At 36.1% G+C, this 18,833-nt stretch overlaps 1 protein-coding gene across 5 annotated transcripts in view; it reads right to left on the bottom strand.

The window, feature by feature from the left end:
* AHCTF1 (AT-hook containing transcription factor 1) overlaps positions 1-18,833 on the bottom strand; it is an 84,011-nt gene that overhangs the window by 3,158 nt on the left and 62,020 nt on the right. For 3 of the 5 annotated variants that reach the window (XM_082655775.1, XM_082655773.1, XM_082655777.1), the window contains 8 exons: positions 17,930-18,133; positions 16,838-17,252; positions 15,107-15,230; positions 12,880-12,977; positions 10,601-10,809; positions 7,203-9,039; positions 2,451-2,584; positions 1,273-1,355 (listed from right to left, as the gene is read on the bottom strand). In XM_082655775.1, coding sequence (XP_082511901.1) covers positions 1,273-1,355; positions 2,451-2,584; positions 7,203-9,039; positions 10,601-10,809; positions 12,880-12,977; positions 15,107-15,230; positions 16,838-17,252; positions 17,930-18,133 — 3,104 coding nt within the window. The remainder of the gene's footprint in view (positions 1-1,272; positions 1,356-2,450; positions 2,585-7,202; positions 9,040-10,600; positions 10,810-12,879; positions 12,978-15,106; positions 15,231-16,837; positions 17,253-17,929; positions 18,134-18,833) is intronic. The other 2 variants (XM_082655774.1, XM_082655776.1) reach the window with 2 other exon arrangements.

Here is an 18,833-nt window from a genome sequence, read left to right as displayed (position 1 = left end):
TTCAGTGGGTATTCAACTACTACTACCCTTCTTTTTTCTTTTTAATTAATTTTTATTGGAGTATAGTTGCTTTTTGTGTTACCTTCTACTGCACAGCAAAATAAATCAGCCATACATATACATACATCCCCTCCATTTAGGACACTACAGTGCATTAAGTAGAGATCCTTGTATTATACAGTATGTTGCCATCAGTTGTCTACTTTATACATAGTATCAGTAGTGTATATATGTCAATCCCAATCTCCCAATTCCTCCCACTGCCCCCCTTTCCCCCTGGTATCCATACATTTGTTCTCTACGTCTGTGTCTCTATTTCTGCTTGGCAATTAAGGTCATCTATATCATTTTCCTAGATTCCACATATATGCGTTAATATACAATATTTGTTTTTCTCTTTCTGACTTACTTCACTCTGTATGACAGACTCTAGGTCCATCCACCTCACTACAAATAACTCAATTTCATTTCTTTTTATGGCTGAGTAATATTCTGTTGTATATATGTACCACATCTTCTTTATCCATTCCTCTGTTGATGGGCATTTAGGTTGCCTCCATGACTTGGCTACTGTAAATAGTGCTGCAATGAACACTGGGGTGCATGTGTCTTTTTGAATTATGGTTTTCTCTGGGTATATGGCCCAGTAGTGGGATTGCTGGGTCATATGTAGTTCTTTTTTAGTTTTTAAAGGAATCTCCATACCGTTTTCCATAGTGGCTGTATCAATTTATATTCCCACCAACAGTGTAAGAGGGTTCCCTTTTCTCCACACCCTCTCCAGCATTTATTGTTTGTAGGTTTTGGTTTTTTTTTGCGGTACGCGGGCCTCTCACTGTTGTTGCCTCTCCCGTTGCGGAGCACAGCCTCCGGAAGCGCAGGCTCAGCGGCCATGGCTCACGGGCCCAGCAGCTCCGCAGCATGTGGGATCTTCCCGGACCGGGGCACGAACCTGTATCCCCTGCATCGGCAGGCGGACTCTCAACCACTGCGCCAGCAGGGCAGCCCTGTTTGTAGGTTTTTTGATGACGGCCATTCTGACTGGTGTGAGGTGATACCCTTCTTTAAAAAGGACGAATGAATGGGCTTTCATGCTATATAAGAAAGCCACCTTCTGCAGTGAAATCTAACAATTACACAGAGCCAGTGCAGATAAATGCCCCTAAGAATTACCCTTTTCTGATAAGCTTAATTTCTCTTTTTAAGTTAAGAGTCTTCTCTAATTTTAAGAAACAAAACGGAAAAAAAATAATAGCATAGAAAAAGTCTTACTTGCTTGCTTGTTTTGTTTTTGCAGTCCTGGTTCTTTTCACTTGTTGCTTTGCCACAGTTTCAATTGATTGAGCATCATCTTCCTATAGGTTAAAAATTTTAAAAGATGAACTTTATGTAATTAAACAATTGAAATCTAAACTAAGAAGTTCCACCCTGAGTCAAGGAATATAGCCAAACAGTGCTAAATGAATTTAAACTTAACAAATATCAAATGGACTCCTTATATTTTTTGGTAGAAACCTTGGTCATCTAGGACAGCTCATTATCCCTTATCCCCACACATTGTTATCTCCAAGTCTTATCAATTTTATTCTGGAATGTTTCCATTGTCCCCTGCCCTTTTGTTCTATTGACTCTGTCCAAATCCAGGCTCTCGCGGCATAAAAATTAGGCCACCAGTGACTATTTTTCCTCCCTAGAATTCCCTTTTCACCGAAACTACTTAAAGCATGCACATGGCTATTTGCTAGTTTGCGAACAGCCCCACCCCCTTCCTCATGCATCACCAGGCTTCTGTGCCTTTGCATCTGCTGTCTTCTCCTCCAGCAATGCCCATCTCCTTTACCTACAGGGCCTACAGGGTTATCTGGGTATAAATGATTCTTATCATGCTGTGCAATAATTATCTGTATTTTTGCCTCTTCAATTAAACTGAACTCCTGAAAAACAAGGAATCTGCCTGAATTATTTTTGTGCCTTTGTCCTTGTATAGTAACTGGCTCACAGCAGATAATTCAAGACATACTATGAATTAAAACTGGTAAATATAAGGGTATCATGCTCACATTCAATCCCTGAACTATTTTTATTTTAGAGTTACATGCAACTAGTCAGTTCTGAAACACTCTCTCTCCAAGTGTGGTCTGTGGATGACACTCCAGGGGGGTCAGGGACCTACATTTTAAATAAATACATCCAGATAATTATGGTGGGACACTACAATTTAAAAACCCTTCCCCTAATAGGTAATTTAAACTGCAGCTGCCAATAATAAACCACGAGTAACATACCAATCTGTCTTAAAGGTAGTATCCCCCAAAGTGCAGAAAAGACTATTTTGGACTTAATAGTATAAATGTCTGCTCTTTTTTAAAGAAGTTTATGTAGGAAGCATTGCTTAAAAAAATAAAAAGCATGTTTAAATACACATGCAAATAAAATCATGCATTTCTTACCAGTTCAGCTACAAGTTTGGATGTATTAGATGTGTTTTTCCGCCTGGTCCTTAAAGTAGGAGGTGAGAAGACAAATTGAGAAGATAAATCCGAAACTAATTCTTGCAGCTGCACAGGAGCCTCTATTTTTTTAGCTAAAGAAAGGTAGAAAGAAAGAACAAAACACTGTATATCTATTTATATATATCTATTTTATGTATAGAGACATATAAATTCAACTTGCAACAAAAAGCAAGATCTGTGAAGTGCAGTTAAGGGCAATAACGCAAAGCACAATAAAAAGAGGTATGGCATATTTGAAGGTTTGAAATATGGTATGGCAAAATGAAGGTTTGTGGCAAGTCTATCAGTGCCATTTGTCCAATAGCATTTGTTCACTTCATGTCTCTGTCACATTTTTGGTAATTCTCCCAGTAGTTCAAACTTTTTCATTACTATTATATTTGTTACAGTAATCAGGGATCTTTGATGTTACTATCGCAAAAAGATTAGCCTCGCTTAAAGTTCAGATGATGGTTAGCAGTTTTTAGCAATAAAGTATTTTATAATTAAAGTATGAACATTTAAAAAAGACTATTGCACACTTAAAAGACTACAGTATAGTGTAAACATAACTTTTACATGCACTGGGAAACCAAAAAAATTGCGTGACCTGCTTTAATGTGATATTTGCTTTATTGTGATAGTAAGGAACCTAATCTGCAAATATCTCCCAGGTATGCCTGCCCTGTGTAACCTGAGCTACTTTGCTTCATAATTCCTACTTTTCCAGAGGCAAGGTTTTTATTTTTAAAAGTAATTTTATTTACAAAGAAGAGACTCAAATCTTCTTTCCTTTCAGCTTATTCTGAGCCAGTTGTTCCACGCAAGGGGAACAACAGAAAAGTCCACAGCATAACAGGAAAAAAGCAAACAGAAAGTAACAATACAGAAAAAACAGGCTGATAGGAAGATTTTCCATAGACAAATAGAAATGGTTTAATTAAGAATTACTTGAAAGTATGTAATTAAAAATATTTATCGGGCTTCCCTGGTGGCGCAGTGGTTGAGAGTCCGCCTGCCGATGCGGGGGACACGGGGTCGTGCCCCGGTCCGGGAGGATCCCACATGCCGCGGAGCGGCTGGGCCCGTGAGCCATGACCGCTGAGCCTGCGCATCCGGAGCCTGTGATCGGCAACGGGAGAGGCCACAGCGGTGAGAGGCCCGTGTACCGCAAAAAAAAAAAAAAAAAAAAAAAAAAATCACACACTTCATCACAGATTCTTCCCGTTTTTACTATAGAGTCTCCATATTAATGGCAGTTTAGCAATGTAATTATGGAAGTGGCATGGTGCAGTTGAACCAGTCTGCCAGAAATTAAATCCTAGCTTCTGGATTTATTAGCTGTGGGACAAAAAGCAAGTTACCTAAACCTGTCTCTGCCTCAGTTTCTATAAAATGAGATTCAAAATGGCCCTTTAAAGTTACTGTGGAGATTAAAGATTAGAATAATGTTAATATATGGTAAGTGCTTTATGGATGTTTGCATGTTATAATGTTATTATTTCAGGAATATAATTTACAAATCTTTGGAATAAAATTCCCAAATTATAGTTCAATGATATTTCACCTACCGGGACAATCAAGAGTTCTATAAGATATCAAATTCTGTAAAGCATGTGATTTTTAACAAAAGAGGGTCAGAAATAAAAGTCATCTCTGCTCCCAGCTGATAAGTGGCATAAGTGGCACTGGTGGTAACTCCTCTCTTTTGCAGTTAAGATACAGGCAAATAAATCTATGCTCTATGAAAATGATACATTCTATTTTTCTTTTTCCAGGCTACCAGGAGCAACAGCTTCTTCGGCTTTTCAAAGACCAGCTCATATTTTTCACCTACAGTTCCCCACTGCACCCAAAGGAATAAAGAAGGAAATACAAAAATACATTATCACGCGCAAAAATGTTCGGCCCCACCATTCCTTCCATACGCTTCTATTAGCCAGACAAGACTTTATTATACTTTCAACTCCTTGCGTACTTCGGTAAGCTTCCTGAGGGTAAGTTTTGGTGGCCAGTGCTACTTAAGGCCTAAGAAGTTCAAAAGTCCTATAGATTCAAACCCAATAATGTACTGGTAAACAGCTTTCTGGGAAGGAAAAACCACCACCAACAAAAAACGCAACTCTGATTTACAGCATTTGCTTATTTCTGTGCTATAAATGTTCCATAGCTGGCTCACAAAATTCCTGAATATTTAACAACTGGCTCTCACTAGCCAGCAGGAATCGGCTCCAAGACATCACTATTTATTCATTACCTGGGTGATGTGGGTGCTCAGTTTCACTGAATTTCAATTTCCTCATTGTGGAAAGAAGGAATAATAGTACCTGTACTACAGTGGGTTATACTGAGAATCAAACGAACTGGTGAATGTATAGCCTAGTATAGACTCAGGTATACAGCAAACCCTTCTTAAATATCTGCTGCTGAGTAATGGAATTTGAGAAAATCTATTGAAATGTAAAGCTTTACATTCTTTTTAGTTAGTGATTCTATGATATCTGTTTCTTCGACATGTTTCAATTAAATAGAGGGTGGCCTCCAGCTTTCTAATCATTTCTGTATCCACTCTTCTCTGTACCTCCCACCCCTCCTTGAAGGAGTTTTTTTTTTTTAAATGCAAGTTGAATAGGCACAAGGGACAGAAGGTATTGTAAGAGTGCAGAAACTATAATCTGAGGGCAAAATAAGAAAGGAAACTAATGATGGTGTTAATTAACAAAAAGTAGTGAATACTCAATACTCACAAGAACCCTACGTAGTAGGCATTATTACCCACACTGTAAAGATGAGAAAACAAGATTCAGAAAGGTTAAATGATTTTCTGCCCAGCTAGTACGTGGCAGAAGTGAGAAATCTCAGTCCCAAATTTCTTATCTAACCTCTCTCTAACCTCATACTAGAAGATGCTTATTGTTAATACCAGAAAATCTGAAGACAATTCAAATACCTGGCAGGAGAATGCTTGAGTGATCTGCGGCACATAAGTGAGACGAAATGCCACACGTGGACTCTATCCATGTGTAAAACACAAACAAAAAAATACAAAACCACGAACACTCAGGGTTTTGAGGAAAAATGCTCATGAAATAAGTAGGAGGTGGGAGGAGCAGTATATATATCTATACACAAACCGTAGTTTGTTGGGTTTTATAAAAAACAAACTATATATTCAACTAGAAGGATATACAAGAAAATGTGAACAGTGGTTACTGGTCCTCTAGTTGACTAAATACTTTTAATTTCTAATTTTCTGTGGCAGGCATATATTATTTTTATTACAGAAAAAAGTTATAGCTAACATGTATACAGATGACGACTATGTAAAGATAACAAATATCAGAATCAGAGATATTTGGCTATGCTCTACCAAAAGAACCCCCAAATTTTGTGTTTACTATACTCTAAAAGTCATTAGAAAAGTATAAAAGAATTGTTAATGACATTCTTCTACCACTCACTGTTCTTTTTCATTTTAACTTTTATCTAAAATAGCAGCTTAGTAAAGTCAGCTAAAATCTCACACATTTGGTCATTTCATTTTCCTCCATGCCAAGTATAAGCATAACCACACTTTCCCAACAGCATGAAAAAACTGGATTATACAGTACTACCAAAATCTCCTATAACTACAGATCATTTTTTGGTCAAATGATCAATTCTATGGCAAAAGGCCCTTTCCTGGGCTTGTGCTATGTAAATATAACAACTGGACTTCATGAATACAATATACTTAAAGAGGTTTTTACACAGTGAATGTTGAAGACAGAAAATTTCAGTTTGCAGGTTTTTAAATGACTTATCTTTCTCTTGGCCTTCCCCAAGTCAGGAAGCAACTATATAGGATGTTCACTAATGCATTTAAAAATGCATGCAATAGTTTAAAAAAGTTTAGTAGAACAACAAAGATACCTACTTTACTTACAAGTCCCTAATCTTTATCAGCACCTTTTTAGACCTTTTTCCTTAATTGTCTCCCTCACTGAATTCCCCCCACCCCGCAAGAAATCTTAATAGCACAGATAATACTGTATATCTGTTTATGTACTTTATGTATATCTCTGCCTTATACATAAAAAAGAGTAAGATATTTTCACCCTTTTGGGAGAGACATCACTCCTGTTGAGAAGGTATGAACTATACCAACCAAACAGTACAATCATTAGCTCACTTATCGTCAGTGAGGGAGGTTGGGCATGTAGCCTTGCCAGTTCATAGACAATAGGGAATATGGATTTAAATAATTTCTGTATTGTAATCAATAGAATTCTACTGCTGTTTCCCTTCAAAACAATTTGAAGTTGTGGACATCACCTGGGATATGAGCCAAAAATGATGGTTCTATCTGGGGAGAAACCAAAATTAAGTCACAAGATATAAGGGCAGAATGAAGAGAAATAATACTATTCTAAAAAATTAAACCTATGTCAAGTGAATTATAGGATTTAAAAAGTCATGGTGAAACAGAAATTCTTGAACCTAAAAATAAACTTTAAAATATAAAATATTTAAATTTTACTATTAAAAGATCAAAATCGGTTTTGTTTTTTGAAGGGGGAGGAATTCCCTGCAACTACAAATCATTTTTAGAAGAAATAATCCATTAGTGCCTTAACACAAAATCTAATCATGTTCGAACCAACAGAATTTTTTTTAAACTGAAGACTTTGAATGAGATGAAAATTATGCTTTGAAAAGAAATAAAAGTACCTTTCTCTTTCCTTGGAACCTTTGACACAGGAGAAGAAAATAAAAAAGACTCATTTTTTGGTTCAGAAAGGTCTGGCAACAAGATGGTCTTGCTAGATCTAGTCCTTGTGCTATGGGAAGATCTAGTCAAAGCAACTGTGGCAAGCAATTTTTCTTCTCGGTCATTTGGTTCTTTGTCTGTCATTTCTTCATCTATGCATTTTTCTGATATTGAGCGTAATAAACGTTTTTGGCTTTGGTTTTCAGTCCTTTTTGTAAGCTTCTTCTTAGAGCTCATCGCTGTAACAAGTTCCTCATTTGGCACTAAAACTGATTTTTCTAAAGCTGGTTTGCCAACATCAGCATTTTCACTTTTAGCTGGGGTGTTTCTTGTAGATTTCCTTTGGATGCCGAGACCTTCTCTCTTCTTGAGACTTCTTGCTTCCTTAACAGCCTTAGAGTCTACATCTTCAGATGGATTAATTTTTCTTGGTCTACCACGTTTCCTAGGTGTAGCAGGAGTATCAAATTCTGCTTGAAGAGTCAACTGGGATGAACCAAGTTTGGAATCTTCTATTACATCTGACGCACTAACTTCTTTCTTTTTAACCCTTTTACTATGTTGAATTGGCAGTTGCTCTTCAATGGACTCCCCACCTTGTTTATATCCTGTATTTTTAGAAGTTTCCAAATTAGAACTTCTCAATTTCCTGGTACTTCTGCTAGGACTTGATACTTTACTGACTTTCAGATCATTTATAACTTCAACACTTTCCTGATTTTCGAGAGGTTTTTTAATTCGTTTAGGAGTCCTTTTTGTAACAGATGAAAGCTTAACTTCTTTTCTAAAAGAAGTTTCTTCAGTTGCTGGTTCCAACAGCTGAGATGATTTTAAACTTCTTAATTCCCTACCTGGAGTAACCTGTAATTCTGGTTCCACAGAATTAATATTTTCTAAAGTGTCTTGATTAATTTCTTTTTTTCTCCTTCCTCTCCTAGGAGTAATAGAATTTTGAGGTATTTGCTGGTTATGAGATATTCCTTTATCATCAGAACAGGCACTTTCAAAAGCCCCTGAAATTTCTTTTGTTTTCCTAGTTTTCTTCATAACTGAAAGTCCCAGCATCTCAGGAGTAGCAACATCTGCTGACTCTTCCTGTTGTGCCGATTTGACATTCAGGTTTTGGACACGTCCTCTGTTGCGAGTTCTGGAGGAAATCATGTCATTAACCTCGCTGACATTTATAGTCACCGTACTCGTTTCCTGAACAGTCTTAAATGTAGATTTGGCTAACTTGGTGGAACACATTACCTTTTGGCTTATTAAAGGTATGTTTTCTTGAATGGACTGTTCCATTGTATCTGAAGTAATTTCTTTACTTCTTGTGTCTTTAATTACATCTAATAAATTTTCTGCGATTGCTACTTTAATTGGTTCAGGCACATATGGTAATGTCTCTACCCTTTGGGACTCCTGATCACTAGTTATGACAGATGGCAAATTTGCAACATGTCCGTGATTATCATTTTCCCCACTGTATACATGTTTTTCCTCAGTGGCTGCATTAGCTGCTTTAGCTAGCACATTAGATGCTGCAGAATCACCTGTCTCTACTTCTCCTTCTTCACCTTCCAAAATCAAGGTAAAGTTGCTCTGTGGCACAAAAAGTTCCCCATCTACTTCAGCAATGTCACACTCAGCAGAGTCTTTGTTATCAGGTAAGTCACAAAACTGTTGCTCAATGGTATCAAAATTGTATCGAAGCTTAAGAGTTCCTGAGGGATACAACTCACTAAATGAAAGATTCCTAGTCTCTTGTCCTGAATCTTGAACTTCAAGCTTTTCATGTTCAATTACCTAAAATGAATTAAAGATAAGAGACTGTTAATGTATACATTTATTTTAACCTAAAGCATAAATTTTTTTCATGACCACCTCTCCCTCGGTGTATGAATTGTTAAACATAAACTACATTTGATATGGCATGTACTTATGGGTTTACTTTATAAAATATCCATTTAAGCAATTACACTTTCTCACTCAGTCAAAATAACTAGATAGAAAAAGATTGAGATTCTGAATGGAATTAAAAGTAGAATTCTACATTTCCCTGGCTAAAAAAGACAGTCTTAACAAAACCTTAAAAATTATTATGATGCTAACAGTTGTGATAATTAAGGACTTATTCTATTCTCACCCAAGGAAAGAAAAATTAACTGGAGAAAAAGAAACAACCCCCAAACTGTGTTTTAATGATAATCCCCAAATTACCTAACTAACCACACTTTTTCTAAACAGCATGATCCCCATAAGGTTGAAGAAGAATTCACCTACATAAGCTCCCTTGGGCTAGACTCAATCCTCTTCCCTTTGCTGGGGCTGCATAAACCATGAAATTCCTAAGGCTTTCAAGTTCAGTACCTCTCTTGCAAGGGTTTGGTGGAAGAAGGAATGCTCCTTGCATTTACCTTTTGGTAAGGGAAGGGGAGAAAAAGGAGGAGGCAGAAAGTAACAGAGAGATCTCCTGACCAAGAAGGTAGAACATTACCACCCACCTAAACAATGACATTTTCCCACTCCCCAAACATTCAGTGAAATGAAAGACTGGAAATACCCAGAAATGAGGATTCCCATTTACACCATGCCCACAAATTGTGTTAGCTTCCCAGCTGAAGGAACAGGGACTTTATCCATCTAACTCACGGTGACAATACTCATGAAACTGAATATGGATAACCATGACATTTCTATGAGTTAAACCTCCCAAATATTATACAATCACATCTCTATAAATAATTAGAAGAGGTGATTTTTCTTCATCTTAAATTCATGTATCATATAAAAGTTGCCTGTTGATAATAAAAGAGATTTGGTGGAATTTTAGGAAATGAAAGTCATATTAAATACCAACCCCCCTCCACACACACAAAAAAGCCCCCACCTTTCTGGAACGTCTAAGAAGTTAAACCCCAGCCAGCAGAACAGCATTTTCCCACAAGTATGAATGGGGGGGTGGGGAGGGTGGGGGGTGGGAAAGAATCCTATTTAACTGTACTCAATTATTCTCAAATATACGCTCTGGATAGTTTCGATGTCACACATGTCTCTAGAGTAACCAATATCTGTTTTCTTATGGCTAAAAGAACTTTCATTTGAACCGGATACTGAGCAAAAATTAAATTATTAAAATTGTGACTTCTTTAACACAGCCTTTTGGTTTTCATGAAAAACAATTTCTTACTTAAAGGATGTGCTCCGTAATTCCACAATATATTTATATACTTTTTTGAACACAGATTTTTATAAAGAGGTTTTCATATAGTAGTCAAATAAATGAATACATTAGATTGGAACTATGGTTTGAAACCTAACTAAACCAAAACTGACTGACAAAGAAATGAAAAATTATTTTTTTTACATGAATTTCTTGAGTATCAGGAGAATCATCAGAAATTGGAGGCTTTTCTTCTGGTAAGTCAACACTTGCTTTTAGTACATCAACTTCTATTTCATGATCTTCTTTTAAGTTCAGTGCTGTTTCCTGGTCAAGCCTATGTTCAGAGATAATAGGGCCTTCAGAGATAACAAGCCCAGAGCTTCCACCATCACCAAGAACATCAGCCATAGCTGAAAGAAAAATGAGAGTTAATCTTCCATATTTTAAGCTACAAACAAAAAAAGATATATACACAACTGGGGAAACAAACAGAAGGGAAAAGGCTGCATTGCACTTAATGTTTCCTTGAAAAACTGTCATAGTGCCAAAAAATTTCTAACATCTTAAAAGAGGAAAAGCCTATGAGGATTTACATATCACTCCTGTTTCATCAGTATCCAATCACTCAGTTTAAACAATACATATTTGCTTTCCACAAAAATAAAACACAGAAGATAAATTTTACATTTAAAAATGACAACTTTGGTTTTTCTCAACTAGAATATAATTCTTGCCCTTATTACTGTGAAACGATAAACTGCTCTGAGGAGCTCAGATGTGTTTGTTCCTTATTAATCTGAAAATTATGTTCACCAGGTGACTACTAGACAACCAGCTATTCTTGTTGAGCCGTTACAGAATTACATGAGGGACATGCAATCTGGGCTTTGATCTGGCTGTGAAAAGGACTAGATATTTCCCTTTTGGCAGAAAGCATCCAAATGGCCACATATTCTACCACTTAAATAAATTGGGGGGGATCATAAAGAAAAATTTCTCATCTTTCACCTTCCTCTTTAAACAACCTTTACTGGCGAAAACAATAAAATATTAAAAATCTGTGCACACTCCTTGACCCAGCAAGGCCACGTTTAGGAATCTGCTCAAAAGAAACACTGACACAGACTGTGCAAAGATGCATACACAATAATATTCACTGCAGAAATGAGACAGCAAAACAAACAAAAATGGTCATCAGCTCAAACTGTTCACCAATCAGCAATTAGTTAAGCATACCACAGAACATCCATACTATGAAATACTATTATAGCCACTAAAAAAAACAGAATTAATCTGTATTAATGACATGGAAAAATATCTTAAATACACTGTTAAGTGAAAAAAGTTGTTGATTATAATAAATTTAATTGTTAATAATTTATAATAGCTAACATTTACTGAGCTTTTATTAACAGTGAAAGCTATTAAATTTTATAGACAAAGAAACAGAAGTATAGCTCATAGTCTTATACATAGTAAGTGCAGAACAGGGTTATGAACCCAAGCAGTCTGTTTAAATCCTTGGTATTCTCCATCCACCACACTTACCTCCTCTTTCAACATACTGGGAAAAAAAATGCACAGGAAAAAAACTCAGGGAAAAGACACTTTCTTAATAATAGATTCTTAAACTGGGTAACTGGGTTATGGGGATTTTTACTTTATATGTGAGACTATGATTTCCTGATTATTTTACAGTAAATATATATTACATTCTTAATGGGCGAGGTGGGGTGGGGGGAGAACAGGTCTACTCAAACTTGTCCTAAGCCCTATTCATAATGTGACAGGCAGAAGGATATAACGGTTAAGAACATGAGCTCTAGAGTCAGACAGTGTCAACACCATATGTGAAATGCTTAGACAAGTCCTCACGTGAAATGCTTAGACAAGTTCTAGGCACAGGCATTCAAGGTGTCTGCTTTCCCTAAACCCAACTGTGAGTTCAATGAGGAAAATATATGTTCCTCATCTCTGTATAGTCAGGGTCTGAGAGGAGGCACTCAAAAACAAAAAAAAACAAAAAAAACAAATTCCATGTATCTGTTCATTTTCCCTGGAGCAAATTCAGTCATTTGAGATTATTTTCTAATAATAATAAGCCAATATTGGCTATATGTTACCACAAACACAGAATAAATATGGAAGTTTCCCTGTATATATAACTGAATCTCAGAAGATCAAAAAGCAGGTGTGCAGTCTGGCTGGGGACTGGTAATTTACTTTGCTCTTCTTTAAATATGTCCACAAAAGCTATTCTAAGACTTCCACTATGAGAACCAAAGAGTGTTTTATAAGCAACCCACTGTTTGGTAGCTAACATACCTCCTCAGAATTCTATTTTTAGCTGGGGAAACAACTGGAGAATAACTGAGATAACAAAGTCTGGATTATTATTCAGATTCTTTTGTCCTAAGAATAGAACACTCTTTAGACACAACACTAAAATGAAATAATTCTAAAGTCAAAATAATACATACATTTATTGTTACCTGCTCTAATTGTAGAGGTACAGCTTTCAACAGATACTAGTCCTTCGTCTAAAACAGGTACCTTGGACTTCGGGGTGAGGATTTTCCTTTAGAAATTGAAATATATACTTTAGTGTGTAAGAAGATTCCATCTGCTCTAACCTGCTTTACCCAATTCTTACTTTTCATTTTGTTCATGAAAACTGAGGTTCAGAGAAAATACCATGCAACTTCATCCAGAATAATACTAAATAATTTACAAGTGAATTTAGAAACAAGTAATGCTGTATTTGTTTTTCCTATTTTCTAAATTTTTTTTGTTGAATACAATGGCATGACCTTAAACTACAAATAAAATGATTTTAAAATGCTGGTCAGTATAAATTACACTTAGGCCAATTTTTAATTATCTGTGGCCACATTCTTCAAATAAATCTATCAAATATTATAGACATTTCCCCCATATACTCAGTAGAATCAGATTCAATATTTTATTGCTAACTGGAAAGCACATGATAAATGCCTCAAAATCGGAGACCAGTGTGACCTGCGTTAATTCACTTGATAAGTGTTCTGGAAAGATGCTGACAGTGGTCCCTTTCTATTCTGAGCTGGCCTTTCCCTAAAGCCAACTAAAGCATGCTGATTTTTTAAACTGGACAAACTGTAAAGTAAATTCAAGAAAAAGTATGTATTTGGAATATATACACATTTATTTGTAGGTATATTTGTAAGACTTAACTCAATCACAATATTTATAGTAAGGATAACTAAGAACCCACAACCAAATAAGTTTACATTTAAAAAGGAACTAGCTTGCCAAGGATGGTGAATATTCACCTAGATTGTTACTGATGATGGCTCTTTTGATTTGCCATTGTTGTGATTATCCATCAAACCCATTACAATAAATATTAGTTTTCAATAAAATTTTAAAAACCTTAGAATTAAACAACAAAACAATCTTGATAATCCTTTTGTACTGTTTCTCCCTCTTTTTCCATGAAGGCCTGGCAAAGATCACAGTTTATCAGGATCTCTCTTCTCAAAAGTGAAGCATCTGATTGAGTTCAATGTATGAGAGGTGACTATCATGATACTGATTTTTGTGGGTGGTTTGTGAAGTCACTCTCAAGACTTATAAATCAATGAACCATTTACAACGCCTTAAATTATCACATTTTATGTGGGTTAATCTTAGTAAATTACCCTTACTACTTCTTGATAACTGAAGCTGCAACTTTTTTGGTATTCTCTATAACAGCAGTCAACCTTTTTGGCACCAGGGACCAGTTTCGTGGAAGACAGTTTTTCCACGGATGAGGGGGGATGGTTCAGGCAGTAATGCGAGCGATGGGGAGCGACAGATGAAGCTTCACTTGCTCGCCCGCCACTCACCTCCTGCTGTGCGGCCCGGTTCCTAACCGGTACCGGTCCGCAGCCCCGGGGTTGGAGACCCCTGCTCTGCAACAGTGCTGCTCAAAGTGCTGATATACAATGTGTCCAGTCTTGCAATGAGATAAGGAGTTTATGCCAGAAGGTCAATCAATCAATTACTTCACTGATTAGCTCAGCTGACTTTCAAAACAGGCTACTGATATATATTCTAACAGAAGCTGCTATCTTGTTGTAGACCATAAACTGGGAACTGGCATCAATCTTACTAGACCGCACTTTAAGTAGCACTGCCATACATCATCTAGTACACGGGCTAAATGTGTTAAGTGCTAAATAAAACGGAATAATTGGGAGCATAACAGTTCCAGCAGTCACTGAAAAACAAAAACTGCTAGAGTCTTGTATCAATCAAATGGCAGGGAACACTACTGCCTCTGAACCATCTCCCTTATGCTCTGCCTTGGTGCTATAGGATACATACCTGATCATCCTGAAACCACTGAAAATGGGACAGCATGGAGGGATGCGTGGCTGTGAGTGACACTTTTGGTATTCAACAAAAATAGAATCACCAAAGAATATTAAAGAGTTCTGCCTCAACTTATCATGTCTCTATATATTTAGGAAACATCTGGTATCATTCTCAGATTTCATAATAACTACGAAATAACACAGTTGTACAAATTAACTTCTTTCATAACAGAAAACTTTACCAAAATGGAAATGCCAAAGATCAAAATAAGAGCTCATCTATGCATAGAACAAATATCAATATTTACTACTGCTTCACAGTTGCATTAAACTTTATTAATATTTGAAATTTTCTCTATAAACTTACCCTTCACAGACTGATGGTACACAAAGAGAAGCTTCAACTCCTTGAATGGGGCTTAAGGTATTTAATTCTGAAAGTGCCCCCTCTGCAACTAAGAGATCCTTTGTTTCTGCATCTTCTAAAGTGCCTATAAATCACACAGTTAAGAACATTCATAATTATTTAGGCTAAATGTTTAGCGATTACTCACGGTCTTGGCCTATTCCTTTTTAATAAGTTGTTGGGTCTGCTTTTTGTACTTTTAGATTTACTCCATTGGCATCAGACTGCAAGTTCCTTCTAATTCTCTGAGCCTAGGTCAAGAGCCCCCCTCCCAACCCCCTCTCTTTCATCTACCACTCACACTTTTGGCTTAACAGGCACTGTTGCAAGTGTTTTACATTTAACAACTCTCTTAATCCTCAACATCCAAAGAGGTAGTACTATTACTCCCATTTTACAGATGAGAAAACAGAAGCATATGGTTACACTGCTTATCCCAGATCACAAACCTAGTAACTAGCTGAGCTAGTAAGATTCAAATCTAGCTATTTCACTCTAAAGTTTGTGCTATATAATCCCCCACAAAAACAATAAAAATTTCTATTTGAGACTGTCTAATCATTTTAGGACTAATCAATGAAGATACTGCCATGAACATCCTTGTTCAACTTTCACCATTCAAATATTTCAGTGGAACACAGCACATCAAAAGAGTAATGTAAACTTCTAAACATATGCTATTTATAAAGAGAGTCCTAAATTCTTAGAGCAATTAATAATGTGTATATTTATTAAATAAAGACATCACAGCCCAAACTTCACTGCATTCACATTTTAAGAAACCTTAGTTCAGCTTAGGTAGAACGTATTTCCCCGAAGAAACCACTATGACACAGATTTTTATATAAGTATTGGGTTTTACATATTTAAAGTTAAGAATTACCTTTAAATCTATGCAGGGGTAAGAAAACATAAAAATAGAATAACTTTTCTGATCCACCAATTCTAAGCCAAATCTCTCCCCTTCCTGGTGTACTATCTACTGGTCCCTTCTATGTTCCCCAGTGTAGCATTTATCAAACTGCATTGTACGTGCTTGTTTGATATAATCCACTAGGTTCAAAATTACATGTGGGCAGGTGCTATGTCTACTTATTACTTTATCACTTAGCACACACAAAGCCGGAGCCCACCTGTTGCACATAAATTAGGGGCTCAAAATTTTTTTGACAAATGAATATAAAGACAATAAATTCATGGGTCTTTGGACATTACTTTTCAGTTCCAGTGATTATTTTGGAGGTAGGGATGGAGAGTAGAATGAACTTCCTGTTTTCTGAGCAGCCTTCTAGAAAGTTGAGGCTGCTGTATGGATAAGTTAATCTAGTCTGTAAAGGTAGTATTATTATTTCTCATAGCTATAGGAAGACCTTAAGTCACACTGATACCTGACATTTCTTCCTTAACCATTACTGTTCTTTTCCAAATTTCATTTCCAAATAAAAACAGAACACACATTAAGTTCCGCTCTCCTCAAATCTCATACCTACTTATAATGAATGTAACAATATAAGTAAGCCATATTTGTAAGTGGAAAGAATTAAGATATGTGTATTATGTCTAGAACCTACTGTGCTGTGACCATACAATTATTTAACCCCGATGCTTTTCTGAAAAAGCAGACAAACCTCTATTACAAATTTTACTGAAGAGTATCAATGGCCATTTTGAATATTTGGGATGAGTTCTTACCCATTTGTTTCTCCAGGTCTGGAGGAGTTACTTCCAATTCAAATGTATCTTTATCACTGTTCTCAGTCTGTTCAGTTAAATTAGTAATTTGTTCAGTGGAAGAGTGTGTCACTGGCTTAGAGGCCATGAAAATACCTTCAAAGTCTTCTGGTGATGGAGCATCCTGATACTCCAAGGTAGTCTGGTCTGATCTGGTTGAAGTATTGCTATTTTCTATGTTCACATCCAGTTTCTCCAAACTTTGTGAAGTTGTATCCTGTGACCTCACATTAATTTCTTGATGGTCCTTTTCAGGGCTATTCAGGGGAAAAGATGTTGCCTTATCTTTATTCTTCAGCCATTCAGCTTCTGCTGGAACTGCACATTTATGGAAAGGTGCAGTAATTAATGCTTTTGTTTTGCTGTCATCTGCAGCCTGTTAAGTAAAAGGTTTGGACAAAAATAATTTTACTAGTAAAAATCAGTCACATCTAAGCTATCCATCCCAATCATACCCACCCTTTCCACGTTCCGTTTTTCTCCAAATTCTTTTCTCCATCAAAATTCACTTATTCTAAACCCATTCTCTTCAGATTGCTGATTAAAAGTTAATGATTGTTAATGGTTCTCTAATTGGTAATAGACCACTAATCCCAAAAGACTAAAACACAGAATAGGCAAGATGCCCAATAAGCACCAATGAGTTCCTATTAACCTACAGTGGAGCTCTGAAGACATACCCTCCCTAAATAGACAACGAACTAGGAACTTAGTAAGAGAAGCAGTACAATACGGGTTAAAAAAACAAAGAAATTTAAAAAAACAAAACAAAACAATTCTAGTCCCATTTCTACCACCAAAAAGCTATTTGGTTATAGATAATTTGGCTTGGCGCTTCTAGTCCTATTTTCTTCACCTGTAAGTGATGGGTTTGGCTTGGCCAAGGCCCTAAAGTTGCCTTCTGAACTAATGTCTTCTGATTTTATGACTACCTGCAAGACTGTACATAAAAATCTATAGTGATATTATATAAATCAATTTATCTAACTTTTTACTTATAAGAGCTAATATATTCTTATTAAATCCTTTTGTTCCAACTATTATCAAACTTACTCCAGCAGTCCATTTTATGGTTATGCCTTCTTCCATGAATGAAATTCTAGTTTCTTTAAGTCGTAAAGGAGGAGTAAGAGACCTTCCAGGTGACAAAGAGGGAGACGCTAAAGGTGTTGTTCGAAGACCAGACCTTAGGATGGATTGAGGAGTGAACTCGGCAAATCCAGGGGAAGTAACTGACATAGCCAAAGTCTTAGCTTTCTATGACAAAGAGCAAATGGAATTCACTATTAGTGTTTGTAAAAGGCACCTACACAAGGACAGACAGGGCCAAGCGAGTCACAATGGTGGCTATATTCTCATCTCCAATAAAAATATCAATAAAAAGTTGTATTACACATTACTGGAAATACAAAATTCTACTCAGGGCTTTCTATATATAAGGCTATAAAAATAAACCATAAAGCTGCATCCATAATCATTCTAAAGACCTTGGTTATTCCCAGGTTTAAGTTCAACTTAATAAAGTGCTGAGATAAGATAAATTATTTAACTATTGCTTAGAAAACTTTAGTTAGGTGAAAGAGATGATAGTGTGTGATGAACAGAACCTAGTTTAATTATAGCAAGCTAATCTAAATTAGACTAACTTTAAGAATGTTTTTGAAAAAATATAATTCCATCACGACTCCAATAGTAACTGAATTACTTATAAGAATTCTGATTGGTTTACTATAATGAATACAAATAATTAGCATAGGAACTAGTTAGCAGAAATATTGATAATTCCTTCACTTAACCTCTCCTTTAAAGGACTAGTAAACAGATTATTGGATCCTGTTACATTATTAAATTCCATTAGATCTGTTACAAGATTATACTGATTTTTTTCCTAGATTCATTTTGGTAGCAAGTACAAAATTATTCCCTCATTTAATTTCATTTGAACTTAGCCCTAGAG

Source organism: Grampus griseus (assembly GCF_964374135.1).
Source record: "Grampus griseus genome assembly, chromosome: 1".
NCBI lineage: Eukaryota > Metazoa > Chordata > Mammalia > Artiodactyla > Delphinidae > Grampus > Grampus griseus.
Note: the sequence above shows the minus strand (reverse complement) of the source record. Positions and strands in the feature narration are given on the sequence as shown.